This window comes from Malania oleifera, chromosome 7 (genome assembly GCF_029873635.1).
Source record: "Malania oleifera isolate guangnan ecotype guangnan chromosome 7, ASM2987363v1, whole genome shotgun sequence".
Taxonomy (NCBI): Eukaryota; Viridiplantae; Streptophyta; class Magnoliopsida; order Santalales; family Ximeniaceae; genus Malania; species Malania oleifera.
In genome coordinates, this window is record NC_080423.1 from 17,123,244 (window position 1) to 17,148,034 (window position 24,791).

The window sequence follows — 24,791 nt, forward strand, 5'->3', positions numbered from 1 at the left end:
GGAGGAAAAACTTTACAAAAATAAAGAGATATTCAAAATTGTAATAATTATTGTGGAATTAAACTTATGAGTCATACGATGAAACTGTGGAAAAGGGCAGTTGAACAAAGATTAAAGCTAGAAACGAAGGTCTCAGAAAATCAACTTGGTTTTATGCCTGGGAGAAGCTATATATCTTTTAAGAAGATTAATGGAAAAGTTTAGGAAAAAGAAAAGGGACTTGCATATGGTATTTATTGACTTAGAGAAATCATATGATAGGGTACCTAAGGAAGTTCTATGGTGGGTTGAAAAAAAAAATGTGTATTTAGTAGGTATACTGATGTCATTAAGAATATGTACGATGGAGTAATGACTAGTGTAAGGACTATAGACGGAGAAACTAGATAATTTCCAATCATCATAAGTGTACATCAAGGATCTGCTTTGAGCCCTTATCTTTTTGCTTTAGTGATGGACCAACTAACTAAGAGTATTCAAAATGAGGTTCCCTAGTGTATATTGTTTGAAGATGATATTGTATTGATTGATGAAACTAGGAGCGGAGTAGAGGCTACGTTAGAATTATGGAGAGAAACTTTGGGATTTAGAGGCTTTAGGATGAGTAGAAATAAGACAGAATATACGAAATGTAATTTCACTAATGGTAGGAGGAATATTGGAGGCGAAGTTAAACCTAATGATGAAGAAATAAAAAGCACTTGTAGATCTCGATGCCTTGGATCTATTATGCAAGTTGAAGGAGAAATTGAAGATGATGTAATGCATAGAGTTAAAGCAAGTTGGGTAAAATGGAAAAGTACTTCAAGTGTGCTTTGTGATCATAGAATACCCTTAAAATTAAAAGGGAAGTTTTATAGGACCGCTATAAAACCAGCTATGCTATATGGATCAGAATGTTAGGCAACGAAGAAACAAAATACCCAAAAGTAAAAGTTGTCAAGATGAGAATACTTAGATGGATGAGTGGTATAACACTAAAAGATAAATTAAGGAATGAACATATTCATGGTAAATTAGGTGTAGCTCCTATAGAATATAAGATAAGGGGGGGATGACTCAAATAGTTTGGGCACTTACAGAGTAGGTCACATAGTGCGCCAGTGAGGAAAAGTGAATTAGTTACTGTGGGGGGCAATAGAAGGGATAGGGGTAGACCTAAAATAACTTGGAATAAGATAGTGAGTAAGGGTTTAATAGCCCTGAATTTGTCAAAAGAAATGGTCCCTGATCACATAAATTGGCAGAAGAGGATTCATATAGCCAACCCCACCTAGTGGGACCTAAGGCTTGGTTTTGTTGTTGTTGCTGTTGGTGTTGTTGTATAATAATAATAAGCTGCAAGATGTTTGAGCCCAGTGAGTTTAAAAGTCCTCTTTTTAGGGGTACACGATGGACCTTGAAGGACCTATAAGAACATACAGGTTGGTGTTCACCATTTGAAGGGAGACATTGACCAGCAGGAGGCTATAGTTGAGGAAGGAACTTTGGAAACCATCCTGTATAATCATGTCCCCTCATTTTCTTCAAGTGTTGCTGGGTGTCATAAGAAAATTGCAAGGTACTCCACAACGGAAAATCCTAAGCAATATTCAGGAAGTTCTAACTTCAGTAAAGGTATCCTCCCATTTCCAAGAAATAAGTCAAAGTTATCAAATACACTTTTGTTCCAAAGGGAGATTACTAATGGCCAATAGGGAGGGGTCATTTCTTTTAGCTTTCTGGGGGTTGAGAGCAACTAGCAAGATCCCCAAGCATTCTTGGAGAAGATGGGTTTAAAGTTATCGTCCATCGGGAGAGAAACTCAAAGTTTTTGTCTATTAAGGGGGATAAAGTTTTGAAAGAGTTGAAAAATCTGAGATGTCTATCGATTTTGAGGGAAAGGATAGAGGTAAAGGGGTTAAAGTTGTCAGCAAAGAGAAAATTCATAAGAAGTGCACCAAGAGGGTGCCACCCACATAAAAACATGAAAAGAGAGAGACAACAAAAAGATGGATTGACAGTGTGACTGTGTATCCAAGAGATCAAAACTTAATGCATTTCCAGTATGTACTGCCCCACTGAACCAGCTTGCAAGAGTAGTAAGCCATCTATCCTTGAGGATTGTCAGAGAGGTAGATGTTCCTTCAAAAGTTCTTGCACTTCTTTTTCTCCACACAATCCACAAGATAGAGGAATCAAAGACAAGGCTTTTTTCCTTCTCCATTCGTAGAAATACCCTTGCAAGCCCACAGGTTTCCTTTCCTGTGGATTCAGCAGTTACTCGGTGCTGTCCCAAAAGAGCAGTGGTGAGATTCTAAATAATCCTGGTCCAGCGGCAATGAAGCAGAAAGTGGTCCACTTTTTCAGCATATTCTTTGCAACAAAAACATTTATTGACCAAGGTGAAACCCTTCAATGAAGTTCATTGAGACTGAAAATCCTATTCAAAGTTGCCTCCCAAGCCAACAAAGCAATTTTTGGCTGGCGTAGGTGTTTTTCAGATGGCTTTTCCAAGGTAAATCAGATCTGGCCTCAGAGGTGCTGTCAAGCTGTTCGTAGAAAGAGGTGACAGTGAAGCAGCCATTTTTATTGAGCGTCCAAAGACGAACATCTGGACTGGTCCAATTGGAGGCATTTCTATAAAGCCCCTTTACTACATCTTTTTCAATCCAGCTCATCCAAATCACCCAAAATACCAGCCTTGTTCAATCTAATATCCCCAAACGCACTAAATTCAATTTCTTTTAAAGCCTCTTTCACTCCTTTTAAGTTTTTGCACAAACCTAAAAGTCCTCCCTTCCCACAACAAACACTCACCCTAAGTCCCTCGACTAAAGAACGAAAAGAATGATGGTATAACCACATATTCTCAAACCGAATGAGGTGGGGGCCCAGTTAGCTTTCCTAGAATTCAACATAATTGGAAAATGTCAGAGACTAGTCTAGATAACACTTCTTGTGTAAGACCAAGAAATTCATCCTCCAATTTCTCATTGAATAAAGTCCTATATAAATGACAAGTGACCATGCTCACCCCTCCTACAGACCAGGAGAACAAAAAGTTCTCCAAAGGAAGCTCTTAATCCACATTCCCTAATAAAATTATCAAAACTCTATCATACACAAAGAGAACCTAACACCCATTTTTCACAATCATAAATTCAATGATGTTAAAATCCCCCCGAACACTCCACCAACAAAATAAAACCCAAACACAGCATATAACTCATCCAAAACAGACAACAAAAGTAGGTCTAGTGGGACCATACAAAAATGTAAACCAACATTGACCTTTCATTCTAACTTCAGCAACACAGGCTATGAGAAAAAATCAATCGAGACACTCAACACTAGAAAACAAACTAGCATCCCATAGATTTAAAATCCCCCCACTGTCCTCTGAGAAGGATGAATGAAAATCTCTATCCTTAACCTTCTAACATCAACTTAAGAAGAAAAAAAAAATATTTAACCTCTTTTACCTAAATAAATTACCAACTTAATACACATCCCCTTCAAAAGGCCTTGGGGGTCTCAGTTGTCTTACTTACCCCCAGAGGACTAATGGGAATAACTCCTCCCTCATTAGCATCCTCCCTCTGGCACAAAGGTATATTAAATAAATTAGACAAGTTTTCTCAAATAGGAAGAATTTCTTAAAATGCTTAGAACCCTGATCTTCCTTAGCAAAATACCCAATGACATTATAAAGACTTGCAACAAATGCGAAGTGTTAGAGGAAACATCATACAGATAGCCAAAGAACCCTCCTCAACTACAATATCAGGATGATCTGCCCCTACATTCAAATGGCAAACACCAACCTGAGCATTAACAGAAGTCCTCCCAGGTATAGAGTCTCCCTCTCCCACTACGCGCAAGTTCACTGCACCTGAGCAAGAACCCTCATTTTGCCTCAGATTTCGGCAGAAACCAATTCATCTCTGAAACCATTCTTGATAGTTTGTCATAAGCTAATCAAGCAACAATCCCCTCCAATTCACTCATGCTTTCAAATCACCATCCTTGTCTACAAACCAATCAGACAGGAGAATTTTCCACAGTAGTCATCATCACAACACTGACAACAGTCTTCCCCTCATGAGATATATCCCTATCAGCCCCCTAAACCAACCCTCAAGTCAATGAACTCATAATCCACCATAGGAACAGAATCCCCACCTGAAGCCTCACCTGAAGCAATAGAACTATTAAAGCTTGATATGCATTATTGGCCCACAACCTAACAGCTTAAGCTTTTAGGTAAAGTAGTAATCAAACATGGTACCAGAGCTGGTTACCAGGAGGTCCGGGGTTCCAGTCACATTGCCCGCATTTTTATTATGTGGTTTTAAAAAATTATTGTATTCCCTGTAATGGGTGTAATCCATCGCATGTTTATCTCTCCACATGCTGTCGGGCTGCACGTGCAAGGGAGTGTTAAAGTTTGATTTACATTGTTGGCCCACATCCTAACAACTTAAGCTTTTACCTGAAGTAATCTAAAAATATTTTGGACTTTTGAATCACCACTTGCAGACTCTAATAAATTTCAATCCCCATTATACTCAATGGAACACTTTTAGAAACTACATTAACAGATTTACCAACCTCTGACGCCTTTGATCACCATCTGCAGCAAGTTATCAAGTTTAGAGGCAATCGGGCTGGCTGAAAGTCCTCATCCATGCAAAACTCAATCATTCAACCTTCAGACTACTGTTCGCAACCCTTTAGAGACCCCTCCCAAGCGGGTCTTACCCTTTCATTGTTTTCCAACCCCTCTTTAAACCACACCTCTGCCAGTACCCATTGTTAGCACTCAACACCCTTTTAGCCCAAATTGACGGTCCCTTTCGTTTTATTCTCCTTCAAAATCCAAGGCCAATAAGACCCATTCATGCACAAAGCCCATATGACTTACATAATGGAGCCACCTCTCCCTAATTAAAATTATTTCCATGATAACTCCTTCGACAAACCTCATCAAATCTGCCATAACCCTGCAGCAATTAGAGTCCCACCGTTCAACAACTAAAACATCTGCAGTTTTTTCTCAAGAACACTATGGTCATGCACAACCTTTGCACAAGAAAAATTCAAATTCGCCTGCTACCAGAGCATATATTGGCAAAAGATATGCCCTTTGATAATCCACAAAAGACATTGCATTTTCCACCATATCAATCCCCATTTTCTGCACCAACAATTCCTTTGATCTTTGTTGAACTACAACTGCAACAACACTAGAACACGCGATTACTCACTACAGCAGTCTCATTGCACCAAGATACACCTTTTTCAAAGCTTGAAAGAAATCCCACCATGCCGATGCAAATGACCTCCAGTATACATTAAGATTTAAACCAGACAAATTCCTTAATCCTTTCTCAGCACAAAAAACAACCTCTTTCATTCCATAACCATTTTAGACAAAAGGCACTTCCACGCTCCATTCACCCTTACCATAGCACTCCAAGGAAGACAACCCCCACTCAAATGTTCTTGACCAAAATAACCTCATTTGCTAAAGAACCCAAGAGAACTAGCCACTTCCCAACAACACACAACTACACAAGATGTCTTCACCACAGATTCAGAGGATGAAAAATGATCCATTAGCCACACATTCTAAGTTATTAATTTCTTCTTGGCTTCAAAAGAATGTTGAGAACTTTTAAAGCTTGGTATACATAGTTGGCGCACAACCTAATAGCTTAAGCTTTTAGGTAAAGTGGTAGTAATGAGGTGTTATTTATTGCATGTTTATCTTTCCACATGCTGTCAGGCTGCACATGTGGGGGGGTGTTAAAGCTTGGTATACATTGTTAGCCCACAACCTAACAGGTTAAGCTTTTAGGTAAGGTGGTAGTCTAACAAAAACCATAAAAATCAGCTATAACCAGCAGAAATCACCCAGATAGCAAAACATTGTGAAGCAAATTCCAAGCAAATGTTTGAAAAAAAAGGGTGAATTGCAAAAAATACAAAATTACCAATAGCCCCCCAACTACAACCCCTGGTTCTTACTCATCCCAAACTTCAATTTCAGCATCAGCCCCCAAAATTTCAAAATGGTGTTCAATTTTGTCCTGTCCTTAGTCTCTGCAGATTTCGGAGAGAACTCCACAGAGGCAGTTGAGGTAAGTTGCATCAGCCCCGAACTAGACTAAGTTCCGTACTCATCCTCAAACTCTGATTTGCCCCACCAATAATCTCAAACTATTGAAATTGTTGGGGTCAAGTGCAAAACTCAGCCAATAGTTTGGGGACTAATGGGGTGCGACTTACTCCATGCCAGTGGGGATTCCATCCAATGTTTTGAAAACCAGATTGACCAGTCCAAGAAGCAATCAAGTGACATCAGCGTGACCACAAAATTATATTAATATTTCAAAAATTATAAAAAAATATGAAAAGGAAAAAAAAATAAAAAGTACTAATATGTCAGAAAATGTCTAAATAATCATAACACTACAAAATAATTGTTATATGCATTTTATGCAAATTAAATGACTAAAAATACATCTTCAAACAAATAAAACATACTTCAATATTTATAAAGTTAAATAATCTATTTAAAAAAAGTAAAATGAAACTTCAAAGTTTGAACTTCATAAAGTAAAATTATAAAGTTGAATGTTATTCCTTTTGTGAATAAATGTAAAATGCTAATATTAATGGATTTAAAAGAAAACAGCTCAAATTTATATTAATCAGACAGTCCGCCAGTTTATTCCTGATTTTATCAGGACTTATGAAATGTGTTACTCAACCTGACTCAGAAAGTGGCCAGTTCTCAATTTGATCAAATCGGCTAGTCTGGAGCCGTGTCAGTATTCAAAATTCTAATTTCGTCCAAAATCCCAATTGAGACTAACAGTGGAATGAAATTGAAAATATTTTGAATGTTTGGGACTGATGGTGGGCGATGAGTATGAAACATGGTACTAGTTTGGGAACAACTGTGCAATTTAATCTTAATAAAAAATGTCTATCTGATATCAAGCAACTTCAGAAAATCATTCTCCAACTTAGTTTCAACGTAATAGCAAAGCCTAATATGATGGTTCACATAAACGCGCCTGCAATCACCAAATATATTTAAGGCTAATCTAATGAAATCCTTTCAGATTTTTTAAATAAAAATCCCCTTTCAGTATTTTCCTCAACTCACAATTTTTTTGCAATTGTTTACCCACAGCAAAGTTTTCAAAAAATCGAAGAAATTTCTTTCAATTGTTTTTGATGCATATTTCTTCACTGTGAAGTTGATTTTGTCTCTTTCGCCTTTTTAGTTGAGAACTTATGTGGGATTAAATTCATTCTGCAGTAAAATAAGTTGAAAGCTCCAATTTTGAGTTGTTTTGGCATATTAAGCTCATGACCCTTTTGATTTCTTTGCACTAGCTTTTTTATTACAATGAAAAATTAGCCTCCTGAAGTTCAGCACATCACTGATTCAATTAATGTGCAATTTTCCTATGAAAATATGATTATCCAATGATGACAACAATGAACAACCAACAAAGGCAAGGAAGGAGTAGACAAGAGACTGATTTTCGTTGAAAGTGATTTAGTGGTAGTCAATAGTCATGGTGTCTACATAAGTCTAAAATTATGGAAGTGCGTGGTGCAACTACTGGGAAGAAAAGGATATGACAAATTTGGGGAATTATCACTGGTCATTGTAAGCCCAAACAAGAAGATGGATGATAATAATGACTTTTGGTAATTTGGTGTGAATATGCAGGAGTTAAGTTATAGATGATGAGATTCATGAGACGAGGGTATATTTTGGGGCAGTCTCTGTGTTTTTTGCCATGTGGATGGTTTTGAGGAACGTATAGAGGATGAAGACCACGTCAAGGGTTTGGCAGTGTAATCATATGTTCAAAAGGTCCAAAGCTCATGATAGTACAAACAAATTTAAAGAACAAGAATATTCTTGTCAATACAATACTGTAATCAAAGTGGGCCCATAAAAAAGTTTTTTAGTATTAAAGAACTTAACATGTGATGATAATTTAGGCAAACACGACGCATGTGATAACATAAACAAATTCAAAGAACAAGAATATTCTTGTCAATACAATACTGTAATCAAAGTGGGCCCATGTAACAGTATTTAGTATTAAAAAACTCAACATGTGACGATAATTTAGGCAAACACAACGCTTCACATCCTTAACACACATGTACAATTATATGTAATATAAAACTATAGATAATCTGCAAAGGGATTGGAGGGTGACTCTTTGGTAATTTTTTTCTTTCAAGAAGGGGTTATTTTTTTTTTTTTTGGTGTCATCATTTTTCTCTATAAATTGCTTTTTCTACCAAGAAAATGGATTGCTCAACTTGGAGCAAACTGAGATTTAAAATCAAGAAAAGAAACATATCCAAAGCGAGATTTTAACCCACATTTAGGTTCCAATGTCATTTATAACTTTTTTTATAAAAAACAAATCATTCAGAAAATTTACAACTACATGTACACGGGATATCAAAAATAGGCATATGGGATTTTTAAAAAAAATCCTGTGATATTTGTACAAGTTTCTCTTTCAATACTCATCTTTTATACTTTCTTCACTCTTTTAAAAGACACTCCTTTAAAAAAAACAAAAAAAATAAAAATAAATAAACAGAACAAAAAGAAATCATACAGTCAGTGCTAGTGTGCTATATAAAGGCAAGACCTTTGGCCTCTTCCTTCGTCTCTTCAATTTTTCGTAATAGATCATCAAGCATACTCTTTGATCCTTTTCCGCAGAGAAGGATAACGAATATAATAATAAAAACAATTGCTCATAAGTTGCAGACTCACATTTGTACTGCTTAAAATCACTCAACATTAATTTCCTTTTAGTTTCACCTTTTTCAAATGTTCTATCTGCACACACACTGCAAACATCCAACCCCTAATACAAAGGAAAAGAGGAAATTGGCTTTTATGGTTCTTTCCATTGTATAAATTGTACATACTATGTGTGCTTCGGCTTTTCTGTGCATTCAATTTCAAGAAAGCTAAATATATCTTTCAAATGAAAAGTGGGAACATCCTATGATACAAATCTTCCTGGATTCTTACAAACAAAAACAAAATAATTTGGAACTGCCAGGGGTTACCTGGAAGCTATATCCCAAAGACGAATATCTGCAAAACAAACCCAAAACAGAAAGAATATTATAAAACTTATAAATGCTACAAACCATTAACAGGCAATGCACGAGGCTTGTACACCATTAGGGGTCTAGGAAGGGCAATATCTAAAATATACAATGCAACGGAGCAGCTATGTAATGATATGTGCCACAAGATCAAAAAAATAACAGCAAATGTCGAATGAGGTAACAATAAATACCACGTTTGCAAAACAATGCAACACTCCTAATACACTAAGCAACAAAAATAAAGTTTATTGGAGGACCATACAACCAAAAGAGACCAACGAAACTACTGCACTACAAACTAGATAAATATAATAAACATTCCCTTTTAATATGTAAAATTAATTAGAGCAATACAAGTATGAAAAATTCAAAACATTTAATATGCTTTCAAAAACTCAAATAAATTATCGTCAAGAATAATGTAATTCATCTTTGATGAAAAAAAGAATAATTAAATAAAAGACATACTAAAGTACCTCCATCCATTGAACCAGAAAAAATTCCTTTCAAGTGATTTGGGTTCTTTGCCATACAGGAGATGGCATCCACATGTGCATCCATTGCCCCAATAAACGGTCTCGCATGAATCTATGTACCCAAACAAAAATAATCAGCAACTACAAAAGAAAATAATATAACAACACAACCAAAAAACCAAGTTCCCAAATAAAACTAAAAGGAGTAACCTTCTCCAATTTAGCTGCATTTACAGCTCGCACATACTCCACTGCCTTCTCTTGAGGTCTAAGTTGTGGGTCATAGTTCCGAGACAACCTCTAATGAAAAATCAATTGCACAAAAATACAATTTTTAGAGAGCCACTGAGAGAACATACATAATCTTCAGAACATCAAAAGTAGATATGGAAGACAGAAAGAGAGTCTTGTCAAGGCCAAACAAACCACCTGGAGATCCTGGCTTCGTTCACGAGTAAATTCATCTGTAGAACGAGATATTGTCTTGACCTTCATTTATTCCTATGTCAGGGCTCTGAAAGTAAAATCCCTGCACACACACAAAGAAGGAAGAAGTTCTGATGCTTAGCTTGTGCTAAATTTTGGGCCAATATCATCCAATTACAAAATTTTATAAGTTGTATGAGAAAACCACAAACAACAATTGATCAAAACAGGAAAATCTATCATAACTCATTCTTTCAAGTAAATCTCCGTCTAAATGACAAGATGCAGAATCAATTTTGTCAAATTGATACCGCCAAGAAAAAGCCAAACAGTATACTATATAAGAATTTTAATGAACCAAAATTAGAAATAATCACAATTAAACACACAGAGAACAAGAGGCCGCGCGACTAAAGAGAGAGAGAAACACAGATAGGGATGAGTCTTGACAAAGCAGAGAAGATGACACAGATGAGGAGATGACAAGACCTACCGATGCAGAAAAGATAACTTGCAGCCACACATCCTACAATGGGAGCAACAAAATCTCATCAAACTAATGGGGAAAATAGAAATTTTCAACTGTAAATCGATGTTTAAGTGTGGAAAGAGAGAGCAACCAAGGCCCAGAGAGAGAGCCTGAAATGCAGCTGACAAAGTTGCTTATGGAAATGCCACTGGAAGGAACTACAGCTAGATCAACAGAGGGAGCGACTGCTCTGGAGAGAGAGAGAGAGGAGGAAGTAGGGTTCTTTGCACTGTTTCATGGGTTCTGCGATACCTTGAAGTGGGTTTTAACAACACAGTTGCAATTATCGATTTTAGGCAGGGATCTTTTTGTATTTAGCAAAATAGCATGGTAAGATATTCAAAAATATTTTAAAACTAAGGAATGAACACATATTTGGGGTAAGTTAGGCATAGCACCTGTAGAACATAAGAAAAAAGGAGGGTGTCTCAAATGGTTTGTGCATCTGCAATGTAGGCCAACTGCCCAACTAGTGCACTGGTGAGGAGGAGAACTAGTTAGTGGTAGTAGAAGGGGTAAATAGCCCTCAAATTGTCGAAGGCAATTGCCCACGATCATGTCAATTAGCAAAAAGGATTCATGTAGCCGACCCCACCAAGTAGGACTTAAGACTTGGTTTGTTGTTGTTGTTGTTGTTGTCGTTGTTGCTACTGTTGTAGATAGGGGTGTAAGTGAGCCAAGCTTACTCATGATCTACTTGGACTCGACTCGAACTCGAGTTGATTGAGTCTGAGTCAAGTTCAAGCTACTCGAGTATTTTAATGAGTTGAAATAGAACTCAGTAATAGTACTCAAGTCAAGTTTCAAACCTAATCGCGCTTTTTTATTTTATTATTTTTATATTATTTATGCTATATAACATATATTTTATAAATATATTTAATATTATATATATACTATATATATTTATAGATATATAATATTAATTTATAATCAAGTCAGGCTCGAGTTTTATGAACTAGTGGCCAAGTGAAGTTCAAGTTTAACAATTTTGAAATCAATTGAATTCGACTCGAGTTTTGAGAGGAACATTTTCGAGTCAAGACAAGTTCACGTATTTTACTGTGTCGACTCAACTCGTATACACCCCTAGTTGTAGAAATGTTTACTTAGTATTTAAGGCACTAGGCTTTTATCCTTCTAATAAAACTTCATACTTTATATGTGTGTATTAAGTGGATTGCCGCAAGTCATAATATTAGCATGGCTTATTAGGGTAACACAGATTCGAGGCAGAAAAATAAAACCCCCATTTACTACCTCAAATCCATCAAGGATTGATGAATTCCACCAACCCAAATCCATTTACATCCCTATTGCCAAAGAGAATTAGTTTCCAAAGGAAAACAACCACTTTCCCAACAAAGCATTGTTTTTGGGCACCAATTACCAAGACCCAACCCCCCTCTTCCTTAGACCTACAAAGAATCTCCCAACTAACAAGAAAATCCCTCCTCTTGCACAACCCAATGAAAGAGAATCTCTCATGATCCTCTCAAGTCTACTACCAGGTAGCAACCCTGTTGACCTTATAGGTCATTCTCGGTTTTGATAGTGACAAGTACTCTTCGTATTTGATGACTTTTAAGTTTGGGTGCAGGATCATTCTAACTGGATCACATTGATAGCATGCAGCAACTTGAAGAATTATGAAGACCCGACATATATTTCATTTGTTGTAATATCATTGGGTCTATATTAATTTCATTTCGAATGGGTCTGTAATAATCTCTGCATGTCATGCATGTAGGTAATTGTAAGCTCAAAATGACCCTAGAATGGCTCTTAGGTCCTCACACTTGAATGCTCATGAATATAGGACTTTAACCCAAAAACCATGAGGTTTCGGGCGACCGAACTTGGTAAGTATATTTGCCTTAGTCGACCGAACAGTTGAAAAGTCAGCACGTTGACTTGACTTCAGACGACCGAACTCAAAAGAGCACATCTTCCTCGGTCAATCAAAATCCTATTTGAACTTTTCCCAATAGTTCGGGCTACCGAACATTTACGTTTAGAAAAGCTTCGGGCTACCGAACTCAGGAACAGGCGACTAAACCTCGAGCGGTTTGGAAAATCACCTGGTTCAGCCACCCGAATATATATTTGGGCACCCAAACATGGAAAATCTGCTTTTTCCATTGTGTCTATTTGAGCGACCGAGCTATAAGTTCGGTCAACCGAAAGACTCGGGTTGGCTTAATTTTACCACGGGTAATTAAGGCTAAATGAGGGGTTAATGTTTTAAACTTAATTAAAACAATTTTGAAAATTACCAACGTGTCCCCAACGGCTAATTTTTTTCCCTTGTCTATATATACTCATTCATTTATCTTGATTAGGGGTTGATTAGCAAGATCATTAGCAAAACACTCTCTCAAATTTACAAAGCCTATTTTGCCCATACTACTTCCAAATACTCTCATACACTCATTCCTTTGATCATCCAAGTATTGTGAGAGTTCCTAAATGTGCTAGTGCTCTATTTTAGATTGCTTAAAACTCTCACTTGTGTTGTTGTTGATTGCATTTGATTTTGAGAGTTAAGCAAGAGTTCATCCACAGATTTAACTTGATAAATCTAGTGTGGAGAAAACTCATTAGCTTGAGGGTCTTTGCATTGTTATTGCAAGATTCCTTAAGTGATATTTTTGTGTGCAAAATATTTTACAAGCTTGATTTCAAACGTCTCTTGTGCTTATTATATTGAGGAAAGTACTTTTGAATTTGTTTGAATATTCTTACCAACATCTTTGAAAACCTAATCTAATATTAAGATTTGTTATATCTTGTTTCAAAGAATAGCTTGTTTGAACACTCTTGTGCATATTTGAGATTATACATTACTGAGTGTTGTTTGCACATAATCACATTACCGAGCTTACAATTCCTATATTGTTGATGTGCATTTGATTGATTGTCATTGCTACATATCTGCTTGATTAGAAAGCACAATCACTGTACCCGATTTGAATTGAAATACTGTTGTATTCCAGGTGTGGCCTGAGGGGGCGTTAATCTAACCCGGAAGGATTGGTTGTGTAGGTTGAGGTCAGCCCTATGCTAATTGACCTAGTTGTATTTAGGTACCGCTCCACCCATTAAGTGAGCCCATAGTGTAATCCTTATGTTGGTGAGCCAAGGCGGGAACGTAGGCAGTTTGCCAAACCTCGATAACATTTCTGGTGTCGTCTCTATTTACTGTTTTGTTGTGCATGATTAATTAAATTACTTGTACAGATTAATTTCCGCTAAATATATATACTGATTTATTTTATATGCACTAGATTGACCTTAGGCTGGTGTAATACTGCTGCTAGTGGATTGACCTAGGGGATTAATTTTTAAAATACCAATTCACCCCCCCTCTTGGGATTACAGTAAAACTAACAAACCCCAACTAGAATCTTAAAACAGAGATGAAAAAAAAAAATGCAGGGGAATTGAAGAAAGGCATGCCTAGTTATGGAATTAGTAGCAGCTAGAACACACTTACCAACAATAATCTTAAGCCCAGAAATTAACTCAAAATGTGTAAAATAGTGAGAATATTACAAAAAGAAAACCTATCATCAGATAAAAAGAGAATAGGATCAAAAGCAGACAGCAGTGAGAGCAATGTCACCTAGAACACACAACATTTGGGTTTATAGAACAGGAATGGGATCATGCCATCACAGTACAGCACATGCTCTAAAATGTGGAATGTTAGGAATATACTTATATATATATTGGTGAAAAATGTGTATGACGCTTTTATATTTAGGGGAAGAAATCGAGGTACTTCAAAATCCAGAAGAGATTTTCTTTTTAGAAAAAGTTAGTAATGACGAAAAAAAGTTTAAGAGAAAATTTTATGAAGGACTGAAACAAAAAAGGATGAGGACAAGGGGTAAGAACAATTAGCAAACAATCAAATATTACAATAACCTTCCAATCCCTTTGAAAGTTCGGGCAACAATAAACACCCACTCCCCCCCCCCTCTGCAGGTCCCGGGAAAAAAACCAAAAAAAAAAATTAATAGGGCCCAAAAAAAATCGAATAAAACCACTCCATCCCATAATAATAAACAAAGACAAGCTGTGCGAACCTTGAAAGTTCTCACAGAGTCTATAATATACCACTTACTGCACTGCTCAAAAGAATGCAAAAGATCTCCCACGTTCTAAGGCACCACCCAAGCTTCACCGAAGAAAGAGAAAAGAGCATCCCAAAGATGTGATGCCATCTTACAATGTGGAAAAAGGTGAGTGCTTGTCTTGTTGGACTCAAAGCACAACATGCACATGTCAAGACTAAGGGAAACGTAGGACCTTCTTTTTTGTTTTTCTCATATGTAACATATCGCACATATTAATCCTATTTTCAAAATCACAAGCCAGATGAAAATCTGAATCTTCGAAGGAACCCTAGCCTTCCAAACGAATGGCTCCAAGAAAAAAAGTTGGGAGAAAGGGTTTTTGAAAAATGTGAGGTAAAAAAAAAAGATTTTGAAGAGAACAGCCCCAGTGAATCACCCTCCTAAAATCTCTCATACTTTTATAAGGAACAAAGCAATCCAATGCAAAAAGAAAGGTGGTAAGCTCATCAATCTCTCTTCCATTGAGATTCATGAAAAAATGGAAGTCGACAGCCTCCCTTCCCCAAATTAATAATAATAAATAAATAAATAAATAAAGAATGAACTAATAGGTGCTTGTGGAGAGAAGAATGCTTAAAAAAACAAGACATCTTCAGCTCCAAAGAGTCCTCACCCACCCAAACATCCTTCCAAAAATGAACCTTGTTGCCATTCCCCACTTTGAAGCGCATGAAAGGAAAAAAACTAACACGTCGGGACACGAACTTCCAAGGGCATGTAAGAGAAATAAGCTACTTCCTCTAGTCTCCCACCCATTTCAATGGAGCCCATTTTACTATAAATCACCTTATGCCATTGAAAATTCACTTCCAGCACCATTTACCAATTAGATGATGTTCTTTGGATACCACGTTGTCAAGCCCCAGTCCCTCTTCAAATTTGGGTCTTCTAACAACCTCTTAGCTAGAAGATCTCTCTTTCTCTTCCCAGAACCCAACCAAAGAACATCGTGCATCAGCCTCTCTAGCGCCTTGGCAACATTCCAGGATCGTAGCGGCAGACTAGTAATTTTATAAAGGGTAGAGTAGCAAATTTCATAATTTTTAGTTATATGGTCGGTTATTTTGAGAGTAATTAAGAGTCCCTAGTGAGCCTAGTTGTCTAACTATGGAATTTTAAGCCAAATCATGGTCGGTTTCAGAAGTTCCTTGCTTCCCAAGTAAGTTGAATCCTACTAGAATTAGTAATTATGGAGCTTATAACAAGGGATGCACTAGCCTGAATTCTAATAGATGAATTAATAATAATTTTCTAGCATTAATGCTTTCACTTGTAATGCGAATTTATGGCAGTCAGTGAATTTATCAAATACCCTGGGTGGCTCTCCTAGGTTATGTTCTCCAAAGCCCCAAATCCATAATCCCAAACATAGGGTAAGGGAATTTTAGCAAAGTAAAAAATGTTGAAACAAATTTGGGCAATGAATAGCAATTCCCGCCCATTTGGCCTGGAATAGCAATTCCATTTAAGGAACCAAGATTCTATTTGGAACGTATTCTGCACTTTTTGAAACCAAGCATGGGAATGGGAATCAAAGCTTGAATTTCGATTCCATTCCATCCCTGATTCCGCAAACCAAACGCCACGTAAATGTCTTAAAGCTCACGTGTCTCTTTTAAAATTTTTTTTTTTTTTCAGTTTTCACTATTTTTACTCCAAATTTTCAATTTGCAAAAAGGTTGTAAGCAACAATTAAGTGTTGCGAATACGACGTGTGTGTGCACCATGGTTTGAAAACCCAGACCCTTTGCTTTAAAAACAAATGTTGGTGAAAGTGCATGCGCGGGGATTTGAAACTAGGACCTATATCAAATACTCAGCATCTTAACACCAAGACACTAATAGGCTTATGTTTAATTTTGGAGTATATAACATATATCTGAACCTTCTTTAAATATGACTAGTATATCTATAAATACGCATACACACCAGCCAAATAATTATTTTTAATTCAAAATAATAATAAATTTCAAAGAATATATATATATATATAAGCAAAACAAAGGGGCTCTCTATGGCCACCAAAATCTCAATCCTAATTTTTGGTATTTTGAATTAAAAATTAAATTAAATTAAAAGAAGCAATCAAGACTTTTTTAACTAATTAAATAAATAAATAATATATTTATTATAATAACCATACAATTCAAAATATACATTTATTACACTCACTTCCCTTTTGTCTTTAACTTATTATTGATCAGGGTTCACACAATTTAAATCATTTATTTGTTGGGCTCTTTTCAAAGGGAAAAACTATTGGCACTCCAAAAAAATACCATTGACACTCCAGATTTTCAAATGACAATCTCAAACTTGATTTTTTCAATGAAATGACAAATTTACCCCTCTTTTTCTAACTTTTTTACATGCAAAATAAAAAGTTAAAAGGGTAAAAATTGTCATGTAGTACATGATAAAATAATTACAATTTTTTTTTTAAAGATTTCCTGAATAGATAAATTTAATTTTGTATTACTCATTCAAAATCACATAAATTTTAAGCTACACACTATTACTTGACAATCTGATAACAATATATTTTAGTAATGGTGTTGTTAGTAGTCTGACAAATTTACAAACCAAAACCAACTAGGCTCCTGTGATCAGAAATGTTATGCTTACCTCCTAGATATCACACTTTTATTTACCTGCGGTCTTGTATATATACTGTGTATGATACAATCATATATAGCAGTCGATAAATAAAAGTGTGATGTTTGGTTGGAAATCGCAGCACTACTCTTATTGCGTAGAACACAAAAAAAGCCAACACTTTGAATTAGTGATACTGTGTTTGTAAAGCTTTCGATAGGGGTAGCATATTGATTAATCAAATTGAATGAGTAAATGGAATAACAAATATAAAAAATAAACTATAAACATTTACAATTTATTTTATTGTTATACTAGCTAGTCATGGGTGTTCAAAATGTGCATGTTTCATGGCTTTTAATTTTAAAATTTCTAAAAATTATAAAGAAAATAATTAATAGTTAAAATATATTTTATTTTTAAATGTTATATTTATTATAAAGGTTTTTTAAAAATTATAAGGACATTTTAGGAAAATTATGGATAATTAAAAGGATATTTTGAGATATTTTGTATACTTATAGGGATAAATTTGACATAACCATAAGAGTATTTTGGGATAATTATAGATAGTTATAGTGGTATTTTGAGATAATTACGAGTAATTACATGGATAAATTTGATATTTTAGAAAAAAAAACACGAAAGGGATAATTCGCTTTATAGTATTAGAAATTTTAAATCAAATATTTTCTAATAGTATGCAATTATATTTTTATTACATAATGCTTAATAAATTTTGAAATCAAAGATCCCATGCATCGAATGGTTCTTTGCTAGTTTTTTATAAAAAATAAGAAAAGTAGTTCAAATTTTATTTAACATAGCTTATAGCATGCTAGTGATTGTTTTTGGCTTTAATTGGACAAATATAAATATGATTTTAATTAACATTTTTATAATTATTATATGTAATGGTATAAATTTTTCTTTTGTAAAAATATTATTAAAAATAAGATCCATACATATTACATATTAATAATATAATGCTCGCATTACCAGTTTGACCCAATAGTTTGACCGACCCTATGCCTTTATCAAGTTGATCACTAGTCAAGGTTTTAAAACCATGGTGTGCACAATAGATCTTTCTATATTTGCACGTTGATTCTACCACATCCACATACATTAAAGGATCATAAACATATACTAATCTAATAGAACAGCACAAATTTCATCATTTAAAAAAGCACACGCATAGGCAAGAGACAATGTAAAACCATTCAACTTTTAATTTCACTCATTTAAACAATTTTTTAACGTTTGTTTGCCATAGAAATTTAAACAGCTTATAAAATTTTATTTTAAAAAAATGGTTTGTTACAGTTTTTCAAATCAAGACCAATGATCATCAGTTCTTTTAATCTCAATGTGCATAATCGCACACTAGAACAAAATCTACAGGCCAGATATTAAAAAGCCCAAGACTTGTCAAAAAAATAGCAATAAAAGACTCAATTCCACAATTACTTTTTAACTTGAAAATATAAACACAAATTTTGAGCACAAAAACTATAGATGAAAATGTCTAAAACACACCAAAAAAAACAGAAAAAAAAGTCCAATTGCTAATGTGGGATCGAGACTAACAAAAATGGTTGGGACAACAAATATCCATCTCCTTTGTACTTGGGATACCCGCATCGAAGAATGTTGAAGTGACTAATTCCTGGAAATTCAATTAAGGCGTGTTGAGGACAAAGAAATTGTTGGAGTTAAGCTTAATATACGAAACCTTCTCTAGGCCCTGAACCCTTGAAATTATTAATTCCTAAAACTATGGAACTGTAATTAAAAACCCTAAACTATTCCACATCCTCCTGGAAACAACTTACAAAAGACAAAACGCAGTGAAGTTTCTAAAACATAAGAAACCCTTGTTTTTGGGTCTTGATTTCTCGGTTAAGATAGAGTTAAATTCAAACAGAAAAAGATAACCGCTCACTTTCCCAGACATAAGGTTGTTCTTGAAGGGTATCACACTGCCCATAGTAGGACTTTGTGGGTTAGTATGTGTACTAGCGCGACACTAAAAGGCAAAAGACACAATGACCGAGCACCTGCCGGCAAGTTGTACCAAGTCCTCAAGAACCATACTTGAGGAGAGAGGAGAAGACTGAAGAGATTGTGCTTGCACGGGAAAAAAGCAGACTAGCAGAGCACGACATAGACTGCAAGAGTGGGAAAAGCTCATTGCTCTGCTTCCATTCACGGATGTAACTGGGACTGCCGATCTCATTAACATACTCACACACACACACACTCTCTTTATCGCTCTCTCTCGTAGGTTAACTGTGTAAATCGCATGATTTTTCTTGTTTCCCAAGCAAAAGAAGGTAAATCCTTGACATATTACATCGATTTTGTTCTTAAATTTTGGTCTTGAAAACAGATTAAAATAAGAAGAAGAAGAAGAAGACCTCAACAAACAGCGGGCAAAGAGCAAGAGCAGCAGCGTCAACGGCAACAAGCGGCAGCGAGCGCGTCCGTGCGTGCGTATGTTCGCCCCGACGAGAGAAAAGGCAGAGCAAGCGGGGCTTTTCTCCTTCTTCCAATGTCCTCCATTACTTAAATTTAAAATCTCTTTTTAAGTAAATTAGTAATTAATGAATAATATTATTTGGGAAGATTTTAGATTTGATTTTTTCTTAAATTTGAATAAATTTTAATATAAAGTTATATTAATATTTGTTTAAATACATTTAAATTCAAATCTTGGGTCCAAATTTATGCACCCAAATGCATAATATTAGTATTTATTTTATTAGTAAATGTGCTTGTAATTTAGTTTAGATCTAATAATGTATAAGGAAATTTACATACAAACTCTCATGATTTAATTAAAAAACCATTGCCCTATTTTTGGAACGACCTCAAATTTGGAGTTGCATTAAATTTGGATATGTCTTCGCGTAAAATCGTATTAAAATTTGTCCAAATTCATTCAAATTTAAATCTAATGTCCGAAATCCAAACATCATCTTAGGGCTCATTTTTCCATTTTCTAATTTTTAATTTTCTAACTAATTACAAAAAAAAAAAATTTAATATTTGTATTTATTGCTGCTAAAATTTAGCATGATTAACTAGATCAATCGCAACTCCAATCACCTACGAGAAATAAAGAAAAAAGGCTTATGTCTTGGGGCGTATTTTGGGGGATGATTCTGATACTTAAGTTAGGGAAATTGAAAGGAAATTATATGATAAGGACATCAAATTTATAGAAAGTAATATGTCTAACCTGGCTTGTGTGATCCCTTTTATAAGCATGTAAGCTCTCCCTTATTCACACCTCGTTTATAAGAAATCATTAAGATCAATGGAGATTACATTTTGACTTGGGGGTCTTTAAGAAGGGAAATTGAATGTAATATGCTTCCCATTAATTCCAATTAATTGGTGCCTTTAAGACCTAGATTTTAGTGTTTCATCTTCAATCGCTTCTAAGTCAATGTTTCAATTATGCATCACATTAGTTGTCCCCCACTCCTGAGTCTTATGATAACTTTTCTAACTTTGGAGTAGCGTATCTTTCGCATTGGATCATGATTTTAGCTTCAAATCGATTTCAAGACAAGTTGTCAAGCCATATTATCTCAACCCAAGTCGTTCAAGAAAAATTGAGCCACTGAGCCGATTTTAGGAAGACTAGGCCATTGAGTAGTTCTTTAGAAAAAACTAGTCGTTGAGTTGTTCTTAAAAAAAAAAAAAAGTCGACAAGTCGTTCATCAACCGAATCGAGATGCCAACCTAATATTCAAAATAAACAAGATGATTCTCTCACCTATTGGCTCTATCCGAGTTGATATGTTCACTTGTCGACTCCATTTCAAGCCCAATTCAAGACAATTAAGCTGGTTGGCTCACTTATTTGCTCCATTGGAGATGATTGAAGGAACACTGATCTGATTGACTCACTTGGCTCCATCTGAGCCGATTGAAGGGAGACTAGGCCGATTGACTCACTTGCTTAGCTCTGTCTAAGTTAATTTAAAGGATACTGAGCCAATTGACTCACTTGCTTGGCTCCATCCAAGCTAATTGAGGGAAGACCAAGATGATTGACTCACATGTTGGCTCCACCCAAGCTAATCAACTGGTTGATTTTTGGCTCCATCAAAGTCATTCTTTTGTTCTTTAAGTCACCTTCCCAAGGAAATGTGATCATCAATATGTCGTTTGGTCAAGTAAGGAATACCCTATCTTTTGTCGAGCATCTTTTGGCCAGGTAGTTTTTGGACAAGCAATTCCATATCAAGATATGTATTGATCTTTTGGCATTATGAGAGGTGCTCCTCGTTTGGGTTGGTTTTTTTGGTGAGTATAGCTCACCTCTAAGTGCCCCATGAGCAGAGCTCGTCAAATAGGCATTGAGTCTTATGAGTAATGCTCATTAGTTCGACATTGGGCCTCGTGAGCTTTGCTCACCTTTTGGACAATTTCTTAGTGATTAGAGTGCATCTTTAAGTGCCATATAAGCAAAGTTCATCATATGAGCATTGGATTTTATAAGTAATGCTCGTTAGTTGGGCCCTTTTTTTTTTGGTGAACATAACTCACCTCTTTGTGCCTCGTGAGCAAAGCTCATCAAATGGGCGTTGGGTCGTAAGAGCAATGCTCATCACCTGGGTTATTTCTTGGTGAATAGAGCTTACCTTTTTGGGCCTCTTGAGCAAAACTCATCAAATGGGTTTTAGGTTTCATGAGCAGTGTTTATCAATTAGGTCATTTAATTTTGATGGTTTATTTTTTATTAGATGGATTTCCCATATTTTTTGCATTTCCTAAGATGCCCTATGGTCTGTGCCAATCTTTTGTTTCCTTCTTCATCCTCTCGCCTCTTCTATGAGTAGCTCACTTCACTTTCTTATTCTCCACACTTGGGGGAATGTTTGCACGTTCTCTATTCCCTCTATTTACTTTTTATATTTTCTTCAAGTTTCTTGTTAGAGCATGCTTTAAATGTTTGAATTTTAGATTTTTATCCTTGCATACTTGAATATTTGTGAAGAATTCTTTGAAAATATTCTTGAATGTTGTTCAAATATTATGTTCTCAGATGTTCTTTGATTCTTCAAATGTTCTTCAAATCCTCAAATATGTTCTTCAAATCTTCGAGTGTTCTTTTTCAATCCCCAATTTTTATCACGTTCAATATTTTTTACATATATATATATAGCATGTAATTGAAAAGGAGATCATGTATCACAATTGTTGAATTGGGTGTAAATTCTTCTCATTTAGTCCCTCATCTATCCATCAATGGAAGGACAATTTTTTCTTTGCTTTTTAGGAACTAAACTTTCATAAGCCCTAGACTTGGTCAACACATCTTGAAGGTGATTGTCCTTCTTCTTTTTTGGTTATTATTTGTGTACCTTCATCTAACCTATTTCGCCATATAGCTCACCAACGCCACCTTCCTCTAGTCAAACTCTTAAGAAAAATGTCATACTCAAAGAGATTCAGTGAGGTAATTCTTAAAAAATTATTCTCTATGCTAAGGTGCTAAGGGGACAAACCTTGTTTCCCATGTATTCTCCCACTCTCCCTATTCTTCACATTTTTGTCTTCTCCCTATTCTTCACATTTTTGTCTTACTTGATGAATTGATCTTCTTTATTTATACTTTCGATTGAGTTTAGTTCCTTTTATGCAAACATGGATTGGAGTGAGCTCAATGAGGTAGTAGTTACCAAGAAGAAGAAGAGGAGGGGTGATTCCTCAAGCAAGAAAAAAGTTGTTCAAGAAGAGTCACCCCAAGCTCCTAAAGAACCCTCCCAACAAGAGGAGGTGGCCCCTGTGACTTCATCCCCAATTGATGAGGGTTGTAGCCTATTTGATCCTTTGGTTTATGCCAGAGCTCTCTACCGCTTTATTCTTTTTTAAGACTCTTATGAACTGAATATGATGATGCGCGAGACTTTGGGAGTTAATGCCCATCATGCAGCCTATTGGATATATTTTGTCATTATTGTCATCCTTTTTGTTTTCTTTTGCATGCATTTAACTTTTTTTCTAGTTTACAACTTGCTACTATAAACTTCACCTTGGAGAACAAAATCAGCAAGATGCACCGCATGACCTTGAATTATAGGGAGCATGTGGTAAATATATAGATGCAATTGAATGTTAATTTCACTTAGATGAAAGCCATGGAAGAGGAGAATTCCTAAATTAGGGATATCAAGGTACCAACTGCCATTAAGTTTGCACTTAAGGAGTTCAGAGGTTCCAAAAAGCATAAGAAGGCTCTGGAAAAAATTGCCCTCGATTCCTTTAGAGGAGGCTTTAATAGGTGTAAAGAATAATTCAAGATCATCTCATGAGTGAAAAAGTTTCTTAATGTATTAGAACAATGTTTTGCAAGTTCGTGTACTTTTTTTGTTTGTTGGACTTATTTCACTCGATGAATAAAAGTACAATCATCGGTAATATTTTTTTTCAGTGAATCAAATTTTCATACGTTATGCAACCATGACCCTTCAATCTTTCTCAGTTTGTATGTTCCAAGTTTTATACAATTTCCTCCTAATCCTGTTTGAGTTTGTTAGGACCCAATTCCCCTCAACTTGGCCAAAGTCTTCAAAAAGAATATAGCTATTGAAAACTATAGCAGAAACTAAAGGATTATACAAGCTACACACCCTTGTCAACTGGGGTTGAGGTTACAGGGGGCACCTTCTATTGCTGGGAGGGTTCTTTGGGAGCTTGGGATGACTCTTCATGAACAACTTTCCTTTTGCATACGGAACCACCATTCCTGTAACGACTCGGAAAATAATGGAAATAGAAACAAAAGGAGGCAGTAGGCTTAGCGTTCATCGACAACATTGCACTTTGGATGGAATAACCCGGAAGTAACACACAGGGTCTCGTTGACGAACACAGGGAGTTCGTCGAAGAGTGCATAAAGGGACCTCGTCAACGAAGCCACGCCTCGTCGATGAGAAGATACCGAGAAGGGTTTTGGGACAGTCTGAAATTCATCAACGAGGGGGGAAGTTCGTCGACGAAATTATTAAAGGACTCGTCGACGAGCTGACGTGTCTCGTCGACGAATCTGGCTCCATATATAGTGAAACCCCGGATTTTTGATGAAAAATTGGCGCAAGAAACCTCCTTTTTCTCTCTCTACGCCCCTCTCCCCTTCTCTCTTCGATTCCGGGTCCGTTTTACGTTGGATCAACAATCCGAAGCCACCACAACGCTCCTAGCGAAATTCTCTGCAAGTCTGCTGGAGCTGATCATTGGTGAAGTTGGTTTGGATTTCGTCTCAATCTCAGGGTAAGGCAATTTATTCGGTATTTTTCTTTCCCTTAATTATAAGAAATACAATACACGAAGAAATACTGATGTTTTGTTCTGGAGGATGTGGTTTTCAGGGTGTTGAGTGAAGAACCCTGTGGGTATAGGGTTAGAGTACAGTAGGGACTTTTCAGAGATAAGGTAAGGGAAATA

At 35.8% G+C, this 24,791-nt stretch overlaps 1 protein-coding gene across 1 annotated transcript in view; it reads right to left on the reverse strand.

The window, feature by feature from the left end:
- The window catches only part of LOC131160495 (uncharacterized), a 45,978-nt gene extending 26,075 nt beyond the window's left edge, over positions 1-19,903 (reverse strand). Inside the window, exons 1-5 of the mRNA XM_058116255.1 lie at positions 19,748-19,903; positions 10,065-10,164; positions 9,846-9,935; positions 9,636-9,747; positions 9,115-9,142 (exon numbers count right to left, since the gene is read on the reverse strand). Of these exons, the coding sequence (XP_057972238.1) occupies positions 9,115-9,142; positions 9,636-9,747; positions 9,846-9,935; positions 10,065-10,130 (296 nt within the window). The 5' untranslated portion in view covers positions 10,131-10,164; positions 19,748-19,903. The remainder of the gene's footprint in view (positions 1-9,114; positions 9,143-9,635; positions 9,748-9,845; positions 9,936-10,064; positions 10,165-19,747) is intronic.
- Between the last annotated feature and the right edge of the window lie 4,888 nt (positions 19,904-24,791).